At 51.2% G+C, this 15,242-nt stretch overlaps 1 protein-coding gene across 5 annotated transcripts in view; it reads right to left on the minus strand.

Annotated features, from left to right (window-relative positions):
• Positions 1–2,708: 2,708 nt before the first annotated feature.
• Positions 2,709–15,242, minus strand: part of TMEM51 (transmembrane protein 51) — a 62,228-nt gene continuing 49,694 nt past the window's right edge. For 3 of the 5 annotated variants that reach the window (XM_071217774.1, XM_004472178.5, XM_012530521.4), the window contains exons 2-4: positions 10,573–10,637; positions 6,189–6,710; positions 2,709–3,804 (exon numbers count right to left, since the gene is read on the minus strand). In XM_071217774.1, coding sequence (XP_071073875.1) covers positions 3,399–3,804; positions 6,189–6,529 — 747 coding nt within the window. In that variant the 5' untranslated portion in view covers positions 6,530–6,710; positions 10,573–10,637 and the 3' untranslated portion in view covers positions 2,709–3,398. Of the gene's footprint in view, positions 3,805–6,188; positions 6,711–10,009; positions 10,070–10,572; positions 10,638–15,242 lie in introns of all 5 variants that reach the window. The other 2 variants (XM_058304352.2, XM_058304353.2) reach the window with 1 other exon arrangement.

A 15,242-nucleotide genomic window follows, 5' to 3' on the forward strand; every position in this document is an offset into this window, starting at 1 on the left:
GACCTCCCATGTGGTAGACAGACGCCCTAACCACTGGGCCAAGTCCACCGCCTGTTAAAAACTCTTAATTTAGATTCTTTCTCTCGGCTCTTTCACCATGCTGGGGCCACTTAGGACCTATGAACAGGTTGGGTAGTTTCTGGGATTTTCTCCTCATCTTTGCATTATTATAATTACCTCAAGAATGAAACCATGATAGGGAAGAAAGGAAAGGGCTAGGGTCTGTCTTCTGGTTTTTAGCTTTTTTTTTTTCTTGGCAGTCAAAAGACAGAGGGTCCTGCCGGTCATAAAGATAGTTTTGAGCCAATGAGCAAATAGGACAAGTGCTTCTGTGGAATTATTTTGAGGTGAAGGTGGCCCCCAGCCTTGACAGGTGATTTTATCCTAGTATTCCAGACTGCTTCCTTGCCTTCCGAGGCACTATCTCCGGCCTCCAACCCGTTGTTAACGTTTCCACCTAGCTTTTTCTCTGCCCTCATTCTAGGCAGCAGTGAAGCTATGCTCTTTATTTCACATACCAAATGCCCATTATTTATTCTCTGAGTAACAGGAATCAATTTCAACTTGATCATTTCAACACAATTGGGGTCCTGCCCAATAGGAAGAATCACAAGTGTCAAGGCAGAAGGGGGGCTGCTCTCTCAAGAGACTCCTGTGGAGGGTCTAGGGCTAGGCAGATGCCCCAAAAGATGTGTACCAGAGGCCAGATTGAGAGCCCTTTTAACAGTTGCTTCTCAATTCGTTTGAGACCATACCTTTCCCTCCTTTATTTTTCCTCTTATTTGTCTCTTACTAGGAAGAAGCATAGAACGTAACTGAAAAGCAAGCCCATCTGAGCCCCAGCAGAGTGGCGACTCCTACTCTCTGGTCCATTGTTCTTACCCAGGTCAGTTAACAAGGAGGTGAAGACGGTCAACCACCACACCAGGGAAGCAAGAGTGCCTACATCTGTAAGCAGAAGAATTGCATCCATCATCCATGTGGAATCTAAGCCCCCTCCTGATCTAGAGGTGGAGGGGACATCACCATCCCAAGGACCACAGAATGGAGGAATAAAATAGGGACTAGAGTGGACTTACGGATCTTTTACTATAAAACTATTGTGATGATTAATAGAAGAAATTGTAGCACTGAGGTGGAGAAAAGGGCCACAGTAGTTGCTGAGGACAGGGAGAGGGTAGAAGAGATGTGATGTGGGGTATTTTTAGGATTTTGAGTTGTCCTAAATGCTATTGCAGGGTCAGATGCTGGACTTTATATATCCTGCCATAACCCACTGAATGTACTGGGGGAAAGTGCAAACTACAGGGTAAACTGTTATCTTTGTAGTGCGGCAGTGCCCCAAAATGTGTTCACCAAGTGTGATGAGGGTGCTGCAATGATGAGGGAGGTTGTTGGTGTGGGAGGAGTGGGGTGAGGGGAGGGGGGTATACAGGAGCCTCTTATATTTTTTAGTGTAACAATTTTTTTGTGTGATGTATATATCTTCGAAAAAATACAATTTACAAAAATGATGTGATGGGAGGTGGGGAGTGGGTTATATGGGAACCTCTTATGTTTCCTCTTTTTTTTTAAATGTTTTTTATGTAACATTCCTTGTGATCTATTAACTTTAATTAAAAAAAAAAAAAAAAAGGAAAGCAAGCCCAGTCCAGCGAGATGCCCAGAGAGCCAGGGCTGGCTCTGAAGGGGTCCCGGAACAGACCAGCCTCCAGGGGCCCCACCCTTGCCTCTTCCTTTTATATCGTCTTATTTGCAAAGAGTGAGAGGTTGGGATTTGAGGCACTGCTGCCAGCCCTAAAATAAGGTGCGTCACTTCCTGACTGCTGCCCCCGCCCCTGACGGGAGCTTGCCAGGAAACTTCCAGGGCCTCGGAATCTACTCTTCCACCCAAGCCTCTATCCACGCAGGCTCCTCAGCAGGGCCCCTCTCTGCTCACAGAGACAGGAAGGCGCCCTGTGGACTTGGGGTGTCTTCTTAGAACTGCACTCCGGGGTCAAGACCCCGACCCCAGACGTCTGTTCCTCTTTTATCCCAGCTTCAGTGACTATGATCCCCTGGGCATTCCTCATTGGCTCAACTGCTTTCCTGGGCTCCAGCAGTTGTCACTCTCCCTTCTCCAAGGGGACACGCTAACCCACTCCATACACTCATAACTCCAGTGAGTTCTGGGGGGACAAATGGCAGGCTGTGCAGAGCTGCCTCCTGGGGCGACTTCTCAGGAGAGGGATGTAGGAAGAGGTTGGGTCAAAAGCCCAAATAGAGAGCTGCTGTCTGAAGAGCCAGAACTTTCTGTAAGGCACACAGGTCCATGGGGATGGTCTTGGATCTCAGGGAACAGAAGTCTGCATTCAAGTCCAGAAGAGTTCTTTACACTGTGTTAGTTGCACATCAGAGTGTTTAAGAGCTCAGGCCCTGGAGCCAGATGGCCCAGGTTCAAATCTCAGCCCTGCCACGTACCAGCACTGTGACATGGGGCATTTTAATTAACCTGAGCCTCAGTGTGCTAACCTGCAGAAGCTCAATAATACCAGGCTTGTGGGTCAGATTAAACAGGATCACACGCCTGCCAAGCACTTAGCATGGTGCCTGGCACATACTAAGTGTTTAGTAAACACCAACTACTGTGATAATGACGATCATTGTCGATATTCCTCCCCGGAAAGTCAATATTCGAAGACCTGCTGAAGTAACTCAACACCCAAATGTACTACATACAAAATATTTTATTACAAAAAGCACGGCATTTTAGAAGGAACAGAACATTTCACACTGTTTTCCCTTTTTGCCGTCACACAGCAGAGACTCGTAAACTATTATTATCTTATTCATCATGTGCTGAAGTTCCTCAGGCCTCAAGCCCTCAAAGCACTGACAGCATCACGGACCGAGAAAGCCACCAGCCGGGCCTTGCCGTCCCCAAGACTCTCAGGTAATTCACGGAGCGGCCCCGGCTTCTTTCTACAAAGCTGCCGTTCGGGACTCCAGGGAAGAAAGCAAAGGCCTAGCTTGTTTTCTTTTTGAATCGAAACAGTCCTAGTGGCCGCAAAACAGAACAAGCACAACCGACACCGGCTGCTCGGTGTCCTTTCCTCCCGGGGGAAGAGGAGAGCTCTCGCCGACGGTGAGGGCCGACCAGGGGGGAGATGCGGATCCCGCCTGGACGAGACCCACAGAAACCCGAGGTCCAGAGGCAACGTCTCTTTCCAATTCACCCGCCGCTAAGTTCTGTGGAAGGTCAAGGTCACTCATTCATGACACCCGGAGCCCCCCTCCCCCACCCTCACCCCATCCGAAGCGTTGGGGCTGCACCTGGCCCATCGCCCGGGCCCCACCTGGAGTCTGTGGGCGCCGAGGGTGAGCGCGACGCGGAGGGAGCACGGCCCGAGGGGCGGCCTTCAGTCGGGCGGCCGGGTGTCCGGGGCCTTCTCAGGGACGTCGTCGTACTGCGGGGGAGGGGTCAAGGGCTCGATGGAGGGAGGGGGCACGTTCTTGTCCGGGAGGCTGATCCTAAAGTCTTTGAGGTGCAGCTTTTCGGACTTGATCCTCCGCACCTTCAGAGGCTTCAGGCGTTTGGCCAGCCTGGAGTTCTGCCTTTCGGGCGGGTTCCCCGGGTGGGTCTCCACCTCCGCCCCGGCGGGCACGGGGCTGGCCTCCTCGAGCCCCGTCAGGGACTCATAGGATGGCAGAGAGACGCTCGCCCGCGGGGTCTGCTCCAGCTCCCTCACTTCCGCGTAGTTTGTGTTCATCACCTCCTCGTAGCTGGGCACGTAGTACCTCGAGGACACCTCCTCCTCCTCCTGGCTGCAAGACCAAAGAGACGTGCAGCGCGTTAGCACCACCGAGGCGCTGAGGCACCAACACACGGGCTCCCCGGCCCACGCGGGCACTGCGCCCACCAGACTCACCACCAGCCTCCTGAGGGACAGCGGGTCCCAGAAGTGACAGAAACCGGCACTGAGCTGTTTACTCTGAGCCGGACACAGCTGTAAGGACCTTAGCACAGAGGAGGCAGCTCATCCTCTCAACACTACGAGGTAAGTCCTATTATTATCCCCATTTCCTGGATGGGGAAACTGATACACTGAGGTTAGACGACTTGGTCATACTTTGGGAAGTGAAGAGCGCTGACCTTTAAGCCTGGCACTCAACATGCTGGGGGGGCCGTGCCGACGCCCACCTAGGTTCTTTGGCCAAAGGCAACGTAAAAATGCACAGAAGGGCTGCTAATGAGATGCAAAAATGGTTGTCCCCAGGTAGAGAAGGAATATCTGAAATATAAGATTCACATGTATCTCAAATAATCCTGTACATTTTTTTCCAAGTTCATCAGAAGCCTCCAAGGACAGATGAGGTCCTCAGCTGTATTCTTATTTGACTGTTGAGGGAGGAAACCAAAAAGGCAGGATTTCTAGGAAGCAAGGCCAGCTGCCACCTTCTGGGACCCTGACTTGAACCTGTGGGTGAGGATGGCCAACAGCACACCCCTCGGTGCTCGCTTTGGTGTCCCCCTCATGGCATGCTCATGACTAGGGTGGGTAATTATGGGTGACTGGTTTTCCTTCTTTGTCCTTTTCTAGAATAAGCACAAATTACCTTTTATCATCAGAAAATGGGTTTAATTTTTCCAAAATAAAAACAACTCCCTTCTCATTATAAAGACATGCTTGTTGTAAGAAATGCAAACACAAACATTTAATGACGATAATAAAAACAATCCAAATCCTACCACTGGGGATAACCACTATTATCCAAATCCCTCTAACATTTTATGGGGCTGGGAACTTACCAAGGATGCTGTCTTATAATTTCCTTTCCTTAATTTTGTGGCTATGGTCCCTTGTGAACAGCTCAAGATCAACAAGGGCTACCCAGAATACCACTGGCTGGATCTGCCCTAATGTAACATGACTGACGCTTGTATCTTTAGATTATTTCTAAGTTTTTACTGTACTAAATGATGTTCTGATCAATATCCTGGAAAATAACCCTTTGCTCACTTGTGTGAGTGCCTCCCAAGGATAAACACCAACAGCTAAACAGCTTTTTAATGCTGCCTCTTACTGTGAAACTTCCCTTCAGAAAGGTTATGTCAATGCCCCCATCAGCAAGCCCCCTTCCTTACAACTCCCCAACACTGAGAAAGTCCACCTTGGCCAATATGATGGGCACAAACTTGCCATCTTCCTTCTGTCTGCATTTCATGACTAATGCGATTAACCAGCTACTGACTGCACATGATGAAATGCTTGTTCATATCCGTTGTTCATCTTCCTACTGGGTGCTCATCTTTCCTATTAATTCATCAGAGCTCTTTTTAAAAAAATAACTGGGATATTAACCATTCTCTAATGTTCCCTAATTCCTCATTTACCTTTTGAAAATTTGTTTACGGCATTTCTGGTCCAACAGAACACTCCTTCCCAACTGCAATGGACTGAGAGGTGCCCCCCCACCCCCAGTGAAAGGTCTAAGTCTTAACCCCCCGGACCTGTGAACGTGACCTTGTTTGGGAAGAGCTGGTCTTTGCAAATATAATTAAGTGGCGGGCCTCGAGATGCAATCATCCTGGATTAACTGGGTGGGCCCTAAATCCAATGACAAGTGTTTATGAGAAGAGAAGACACAGCCAGGAGAGGAGCAATGCAGGGGAGGAGGCCGCGGGGAGACGAGGCCGAGCGTGGGGTGCGGCTGCCACAAAGCAGCCACGAGAGGCTGCAAGAGGAAGGAAACATTCTCCCCTGAAGCCTTCAGAAGAGCCCGGACCTGCTGACCCGTCATCCTGGACTTCTGGCCTCCAGAGCTGCGAGAATAAATTTCTATTCCTTCAAGCCACCTGTGTGTGGTCATTATTCGCAGCCCCAGGAAACCAAACCTTTCCAAAGCAGAGCCAAGATGTGAACACAGCCCATTGGGGCAAGGGGACAAGCAGCCAGTCTGGGCGACCCGGCCACCCCAAGCCCTCCGTTTGGCTTCCCTGGGGGTATCAAAATCCGGGCATGCCTCACCTATTGCTGGCACGTCATTTGGGAAGCTGTGACGTAGCACTACCAAGTTATCTGTAAAGTTATAAACCATTTTAGAGGCTTGAAGGAAGAAAATACGAACGTAGGGCTTCCTGGACTACAACATTCCAGCAGTGGGAACATGTGAGTGTGTGTGGGTTCGGGAGGGGGGGCAGGCCTCACCTGTCCTCCTCCTGGGCATGCGGCGCGGCCCCCGCCGGGTGCTGGATGTGCGCGATCTCCTCGCTCTGCCGCCGCCGCTTCCTGTCCCGGATGCTCAGGCAGATGGAGAGCAGCAGGAGCATCACGCCGGCGCCCACCAGCACGTAGGCCACCGAGAAGGTCTTGCTCTTGAGGATCCCGCCACCGATCTCGGTCTTGTTGCCCTGAGCGGCCGGCTTTTCGGCGGCGCTGAACCCGGGTACCAGGTTCCACATGGCCATGATGACCCCGAGGACGAGCATGCCCAGGCCGATGGCCGTCAGCGCGTAGTGCGAGCCGTTGGCCTTGGACTGGGCCATCATGCCAGCGGCGGCAGGTGCGGCCCCAGGAACGGAGAGAAGGAAGAAGCAGCAGCAGCGAAAACCCCTTGGCCACGCCAGACGAGATCGCCAGCGCCACGCTCAAAAGACGTCCACAGAACCCTCAAGGGCTGCTTCTGAGCGGACGCGCAGCAGCCTGTGTGGACAGCTGCAGCTGGGAAGCCTGAAAGGGGAGCAGAGAGAGAAAAAGCCGTTCAGATGCAAGACGCCTGGGTGGACACAAGCCACGCAACGCTTCCAGGAGTTGAGCGGTGCTGCTGAGCTACCGGCTCAGCCTCGCCCAGATGCCTTCTGGGCTCCGCTCACTTTGGGCGCCTGCAGAAGGGGGGCTGATCCGCCTACTCTCACCCAAAAAGGAAAAGCCAGACCTTTCTCTGCGGGAGGCTAGAGAGGCCAGGGCTTGGGTCATTAAAACATTCTGTGGAATTTAACACAGCGGAGCACAATCTCGGCTCTTGCCGGGGACAGCCAGGAGAGTGAATCGTGGCGTGGATGAGCCACGCTCAGTAGTCATCACGAGATCCCCTGGGCGACAGGTATCAGTCAGTGATACATCCCAGTTCTATCAGCCTACTGTTGTCTGTTTACCACCCTCAATGGCTCCCCATTTCCTCTGGGAGAAAATCGAGGCTCCTAAGCAGGATGCTCACAGAGGCCACGACCGGCCCCTGCCTCTCCCCACTCCATCGGCTGCTCTGCCCTTCTTTGCACAGCTGCCTTGAGCACTTCTGTAGTTCTCAGCTCAGCCTGGCTCAGAAGCTCTCTCCATGAACCTCCATGAGGCCCTGCAGCTACAGCGATAGTCTCTCTCTTCCAGGGACCACACTATGTCACCTCTGAGCCTGGTACGTAGCAGAGACTCAAAAAATGTTTGCCAAATCAGTATATGCAGAAGGCAACAGAGGGCCAGTGGAGCCAAGGGAGCAGCCAGCAGTCCTGAGATTCCAGGACCGCTGCTGGCTGGGAGAGTGAGCCAGAGAAGGCGGCCCCCGGGAGGGTTTGGCGTCTAACTCTCTCAGGTCCCAAGGAGGAGCGAGCAGTGCTCCTTGCTGACCACTCCTCAGTAAATCATTTCTGAGGCAGCAACCCTGGAAAACAGTCAAACTTCACAGATGTCTGGAAGGGCAAGGGTCCTGCTTGCAAGCCTGCATTCTTTCCAATCTTTCTGAAAGGCCGGCAAAGCAGGCCACTGGAAATTTGATGCCGCAGAGGTATTTTCTCAAACAACTGGCTCGATCTGAAACTGGGTGCTTTGTTAAGAGAGACTGTAAAAATATTTGGGGCAGCATCATTTAACAGCTTAAAGTCTCTTCCTTTTTTTTTTCTTCACTCAAACAAATATTTATTGGGCATTTGCTAAGCAGCGTGAGCGTCACGGGAAAAACACCAGGGAAGAAGTTAAGGAAGGTTGGAGGGTGGGGTTCCTTCCTGGCTGGTAGGGAAATGGTCTATAAGAAATAATATAGTGGGAAGAAAGGACAGGAACTGTGGAGTTAGGTAGCAGGGTGTCCTGTGTCCTCACCCCACCTGGGGAGCATTGGTAAAACAGGGCCTGCACCCTGAATGCCCCACGCCATGGGTGCACACGTGTATGTGTGCCTTGTGTGTATGCCTGTGCATGTGCACGTGTGCACACATATGCGCATGCACACACATGTGGCATGCAAGTCACTGAACAGGGATCTTGCGGCAGACAATTACAGCAGGATGGTTGAGAACGTTCTACCATATGCTCGAGCGTCCTCATTTCTCTCAGTATCACTCATGGTCAGTGAAGGGAGGAGGCGAGGTGTTTGGCAGCCCTAGGAATCCACCAGTTCTGCCAAAATGTATCTGAGACCAGGTCAGTGGTCCGTGATGGAGTGGTGCACGGCCCCCAGGCTTGTGCTGGAAGCAGGAGAGCCGAAGGGACCATTGATCAAGCGTCCCTCAAGCATCCAACAGGCAGGCCTTGTCCCTGGGGCGCTGACTCTGCGTTGACCAGCTCCAGTGATTGGGGCCACTCCCCCCTCTCCCTCCCCTGTCATGTTCATTCTCAGTTCAAGCTTTGCCCTACACTGTCAGGTACAAAAAACAGGCCTCAGAGGAGTCAGGGCAGAAATTAAAATGTCAGAGTTAGCACATTTTTTTGGCCTGTTATATAGTCAGTGATTAAAAACACCCAGTGTGGGTGAGGATGTGGGGACGGGCAATCTCTCACAATTTTTCTGGAAGGCAAGTTTTGGCACTTATGGATCAAAAGTTAAAAAAAAAAAATGTTTATACCCTGAGGCTCTGAAATTCCAACTTCTAAGACTTATGTCCAAGGATATTCATCATAGCTTTATAGTAGTGAGAAATTAGAAGTTGCCTAAGTAGCCAATCATCTGGAGTTGGTTAAATAAATTACAGTACATGCTGTTATTAAATTATGGTCTGAATCCAGTCAAACCACAAGACTAAAAAAGATACAATATTTTAGTGCAATATTAATTTTAAATGATTCTATACACCCATATGTATAGATGAATGCCCAGGAAAGAAGACTGGATGATTTTACTGATGTTAAAAAGAGATAGTACATTTTTTTAAAAAAAGATTTATTTATTTCTGCCCCCTCCTGGTCTGCACTCACTGTCTGCTCACTGTGTGCTCATCTTGTTTTTAGAAGGCACGGGGAAATGAACCCGGGGCCTCCCATGTGGGAGGGAAGTGCCCAATCACTTGAGCCATCTCTGCTCCCAGTACATTTTTACATATACAAATAAATACAAGTGAAAAGCCCAGGGAGGAGGTACATCCCCACCTCCTACCAGTGGCCACTTCCGGGGGCGGAGGGGCCTGGAAGTGTACCTTCTACACTCGATCTCTGTAGTGTGTACTTTCTAATCATCACACGTGTTGCAAGGCAGGCTAGCTGGCGCTGAGAGTGGACTTCGGGGCCGGGCTTCTAGGCTTCAGACCGTGGCTCTGCTTCCGCCCAGCTGCATGACCCTGGGCAAGTTCTTTAACCTCCCTGTGCCTCAGTTTCCCCAACTGTAAATAAGATAACTCTCTAGTAGCCCCCTTCTAGGGGAGTCGTGATAAGCAAACAAGTAAATGTGCATAAAGCACCCACAGTGGTGTGTGACTGGCCCACAGTGAGCTCTCAAGAGAAAGGTTTGCGACTAAATATTACTTAATAGCTGCTTTCTCAACGGAGCGGGATCGCTCTCAAGGGGGCAAAAACTGGTTCTTGGTGCGGGGAGGGGAATGTTGAAAAATGTTGGCTATCCCAATGATCTGTGGCCCTTCAAAAATCCATAGTGCTTAACAGTATATCTGTGAATTAAAATTTCACAGGAGGAGGGGGCAATGCCAAAAAGAATATATATTAAAAAAAAAGATACATTTGAGGAATGATAGCAGGAGAAGAAAAAAAAGATTAAGAAACACCAATTACATGTATTGTATTAAATCTTGAAACCCCCACATTACGTATACCGTGATGTTTGAGGCCACTTTCTCTGGGCGGTGGCGTTGTGGGCAATTTCCTTTTTCTTACTGGGAAAATAAAGATTGGAAAACATAGAAATGTGCATTTAACATAAGAAAGCGAAATAAAGTTTTTGGGTGTGGGGGCTGATGGCAGGTTAGGTGCCCAGCGGTAGCTTAAAACGGCTCATCAGAGGCCGCCCTCCCTCTGGAGACGGGGGCTCCGACGGGTTCACTGGACGTGGACAGCCGGCGCGAAGGTGCAGCTGGCTGGAGGCGCACCTTGTGCCTGGCTCGCTGACCCTGGGCAGCGCCGGTGCTATATTTAGTTCGCTGTTCTTTCCCTTTCAAAACAAGGAAAGAAGCTAATTTTGTGCTTAGAGCAGTTGGACCACGTGGCTTCCAACGTGTTCCTAAAACGGAGCAGCTTCGCCGGATGGCCCGGGGTCCCGGGGTCCTGGCTCGGCCGGACTCCAGATCCTTGGTGTGCGCCCCTTCCCTGCCCACATTCAATGCAGCCCTAAAGGACAAGTGAATGACCCCGCCGCTGGGTTTTTAAGAAAGATTGTTACCTGGGGAGACTCCGGACGGGCCTGGAAACAACTCTTCATGCTAAAGTCTGGAGTTCAGGATCCACCTGTAAAAAACCATGGAGACACAGCTTTCTAAGTACGTTGTGAGCACTTCAATTTTAGGTGTCCATGGCAGAGGCATGGATTTTCTTTGGCTTTTTTTTTGGGGGGGGGGGCAGGTGCAGGAGGTGGGGTAGGGGTAGATACATGAAGAATGGTCCCCAAAGAAGCCGAGATCCTGCACAAAAAACCCTGGATTGCAGAAGGATGACAATAGGGTTGCTAACATTTCCCTAGCTTTGATGGTTTTATCACAAACTTGAGGGGAAGTGAACTCCATCTCATTCAAGTGTTCAGAGAATAGAAGAGGAAACACTCGCTCAGTCATTTTTGTGAGGAATGTACAAGCTTGACACTGAAACCAGAAAAGGATAAGATGAAAAAGGAAAATTACAGGCCAATCGGACCAGCCAATACAGAAGCAAAAATCTCAAATAAGATACAATAGAAGCAAATGGACTATAACAGTTTCAGAACAACCATGACATATCACAATCAAGCTGGGTCTATCCCGAATGCAGGGTTGGTTTGACATTAGAAAATGGAATAATTCCATGTCTCAGCAGAAAGGATACACCATGACAGCGTCCTGCAGTGAAGTACTATGCAACAGTGAAAATGGTGCATTGGTGTATGCAGCTACATGCACTAATGTGGGTATTTCTGACCAACATAATGCTGAGCAGAAAAGCCATAGAAGAGTACACACAGCATGTTTCCAATTTTATGAAATCCAAAGACAGGGAACACCAAATAATAGATTGCTCTATTTTTGTAATATTAGAAACAAATGCAAATATCATAAGCTCAAAATTCAGGATAGTAGTTACCTCTAGGAAGGACTGAGCATGGGAAATTCTGAAGGAGACACGGGCATTTGCTTATTACTATTATTCTGTAAACATCACATATCTTATAATACTCTTTTGATTGGCTGAAATATTTCATAATAAGAATTTCCAAAAATGCTTTACACTTAGCATAAAATCCGAACTCCTATGCCATGGCCTTCAAACGCCCCCAGATTGAACGGGGCTCCTGCTTCTCTATGACTTTGTGTCTCACTAACCCTCAGTAGCTTCCTCTCTGCCTCAGGGCCTTTGCACTTACTGGTCCTTCTGCCTGATACTTTTCCACCTGCCTCTTGTTTGGCAGGTCTTTCCTACTTCTGTCTCTCGGCTCATGAACCACCCGACCTCGCTGTGTAAAACATCCCTTCCCTCACCCCTGTACCCACCAGCACCTTGCCTGGTTCCTTGTTGACTTTCCATCACAATCAAACATAAATTTGGTTTTGTTTTCTTGTTGGCTGACTGTCTCCCTACTGGAGTGTAAAGTCCCCAAGAGAAGGTTCTCACTTGCCTTCCCTACCACTGCAACTCTAGCACCCAGCCTGGTATGCCAGGAACCTAAGGGGCTCTTTAATATCTGTAGAATGAATGAGTAACTGGCAAGGCACAAAGTTTAACCAATGTCCCCGTGTCACTCAGGGAAATAGCCAGTCTGAGTTGGCACTGAGGGCGAGAGGTTTAGTAAGATTAAGAAACAACTTTCAAGGGTACCCAGGTACCCAAATCTCGTATCTGTATGTGAGTGATTTGTCAGCCGCATGGCGGAGGCGCCCAGATTGGGCGGGATTTCCATTCTGATCAGGGAAGGCAGCTCTCCTGCTATTCGCTGGTGGGGTTAGATGTTGTGGGGTTCCCTGGTCTTTGGAGCACACTGGGAGTCAGCAGGAGATGGTGAGAGCCTCACTCCCCTAACCTGGGCAGCTGCTGCCTTCACCCACACACATGTGTCTGACCCACCCAAGACAGGGGGCCCTCTGTGGGGGTGGGGCAGCATGGAGCAGACTGTCCCCAGGGTGGGGTGGTCTCAGCTCTGGACTTTGGAGTGTGCCACCGGGCTGAGATCCAGGTGGGGGGGGGGTCATCGCTACATCTGAAATGGAGTCTCCATGACGCTACTATAAAAACAATTTAACTATAAGCTGAACAAAGCACCTGCTGTGGCTGAAATGGGGCAAAGGCTGACCCTCCCCATGCCCTGGCCCTGCTGAAATCCAGAAGCCCTGCGGAACACAGCTGAGAAACCAGGGAGCTAATCCAGACCCCTCGCTTTACAGATGAGGAAACTGAGGCCCCACGGACTAAGTGGCAATCTCGTGGCCACTGAGCTCCGCCCTGTGGACGCGCCCAGCGTGGCGGCTTTGGTGTGACAGCTCCGAGCTGCAGGTGTCTGGCAGGGTGACCAGCCCCATGACAAAGAGGCTCCTTGACCATTCTCGGAGCACCCACCTCTTCCTGCCAATCCACATACTTGGGAAAGGGATCCCGGGGCTCCACTGGAATGAACCAGGCTGTACTACATTCGCATCACAAAGGAAGAATTCAGAGGGTCCCCTCTGCCAAGTTTCAGCCCACAATCACTTTTCTCACCAAGTTCCAGTCCAATTGAATGGGGCGCTGAGAAGAAAGTCCCTGAGCCGTCACCGCTGCTGGCCCACAGGGAGGGAGTTTCGGGCCAGCTCCCCAAGGACCAAGGTCAGGGGGTGTCAGGTTCCTGCTTCAACTGAGCAGCGGGGATGTTTTAGCTTTTGGGCTCCGGAATGATGAAAAGCAATGTGCAAATGAGTCACAAAAGTAGAAGGAGGGCTGCCTGAGTCCGAGAGAGCAAATGGAGAAAGCAAAAGGAGGAGGTTACACAATGTGCAAAAGCAGCTAGAACGAGAGACAGAAGTTCCAGGAGTAGCCCTAACAACAGCAGCAGCTGCTGCTCCTGGCCATCAGGCACCCTTTCTAGGGTCTTCCAATCCTCCCGACCAGCCTTCCAGGATGATCAGCCCCATCACCCATTAGTCTCAGAGAGGCGAAGTGCTTGGCCTCCGCTCACATGGTGGGTAAGCAGCAGCTAAGAGTCACAGCCAAATCCAGCTGACCCCGAGGGCCGCCTCGGTTGCTCGCATCATGTGGCTCCCGGGAGCCCGAGTCCACGTGGGCTGCTCCCTGGGCCCGGCCTGCCAGCCAGCCGCGAGTGCGTCACACCGAGGGCGAGCACCGCCTGTTTACCCTCGGCGGCGTTCCAATCCTGCAAGTGCGAGGGGGACGTACATGCTCCTTTTCAAGTGACTTCTTAAAGCATTTGAGTCACACAATTCCTCGGCCCCTGCAGTATACTAGGGAATTGGGGGTGGGGTAGTACACAGAAGCGGGAGTCCTGTTTTCACAATCCAGCAGGAAGACAGGGGATTCTTCCTAACAGAAGGGAAGTCAAAATCAGAGTAAGAGCGAATGTGTTGGGTGCCAACTCTGCCAGACCCTAATCATGTAATAACTATCAGTTCTGTTTTACAGATAAGGAAATGGAGGTTCAGAGAGGTAAAGCAACTTGTCCAAGGCCACAAAGCCAGCACAAGGCAGGCCTAAGGTATGTCTAATTTTGAAACTCATGCTTTTAGCCACCAAGTTGTACTGCTAAAATGGGCTATGGAAAGAGCAATAGATTCGCCTTGGGGAGAGCGAGAAGGAAGATGAAGCAGCAGCTTTCAGGGCCTTGACGTATATGTATAATTTCCATGGGTGGTGTCTCGGGATAGGAGGAGACTGAGGTTCTCAGGGGAGGGTTCGGCCTGAGTAATCCACGGAGATGGGGAAGGGGACATCTCCCCGAAGGCAGCACTTCTCACGGAGAGAGCCGACATTCACGAGATGTTGGTTAGATCATGAGACCTGGCTCCTCCAGGCTCCGCGCTGATCCGCTGAAGTGTTGGGGGAAATTAAGGAAGACAAGTTCTTTCTGGAGACTCCAGGGCCGTAAATGGAAGAGCAAGTTAACCAACCAGATATGCTTCCTCGACCTGGCGTCTCTAGGCAGGTGCCTGGCGGGTGGCCCTATGTTGGGGCTGGTGCCGGAGACCCCCGAGGGCCCTGGTCACAGTCAAGATTTCTCGGAGAAGGTGACGTCTCCGTGTCCTCCTCGGCTTGCGGGATGCCAGGCGCCAGCCAGGTCTCCAGTCCCCGTCCACTCGAGGGAGCCCGATGCCTCGATCCTTTCCCAGCCTCTTAGCATCGGTGTCTCTGGGAATGGCGCTGCCACCGGCCACCCCTCCTCTGGCAAGCAGTGCTGAAACCACCCCCAGCCCCCAGCTCACGGCCACAGAAACGCCCGCTGCCTTGTACCAGCGCTGCCTCCAGGCTGGGCATATCCTAAATGCCTTACGTGGATTAGCTCATTGATTCAACCCAACAATCATTTTATCACGGAGGCACAGAGAGGGTAAGAAACTTGCCCCAGGTCCCCCAGCTCAGTAAGTGGTAGCTCTGTCTGCAGAGCCCCCTGTCCAGGCCTGCCTCCTCCATGGGGTAACCAAGTCAGGGCAGAATTCTCAGTAACGAGGACAGGCTCCACATTCCCACCACGGAGACGGCCCTCTGGGTACAGCCAACCATACAAGACCTGGGCAGCCGACTGATGCCCGAAACTTGGCTGGGCGGGTTTGGGGGTGGTGGCGGGAGGATTAGGGGTACAGAGGCGAGCGGGGTGCGTGTCCCACTTCACAGCCCCAGGTCTGTGCTCCTGGCTGTTGGCCAGGCCTGTGTGGCCCCAGGTGC

This window comes from Dasypus novemcinctus, chromosome 9, assembly GCF_030445035.2.
Source record: "Dasypus novemcinctus isolate mDasNov1 chromosome 9, mDasNov1.1.hap2, whole genome shotgun sequence".
In the NCBI taxonomy this organism is placed as follows: domain Eukaryota; kingdom Metazoa; phylum Chordata; class Mammalia; order Cingulata; family Dasypodidae; genus Dasypus; species Dasypus novemcinctus.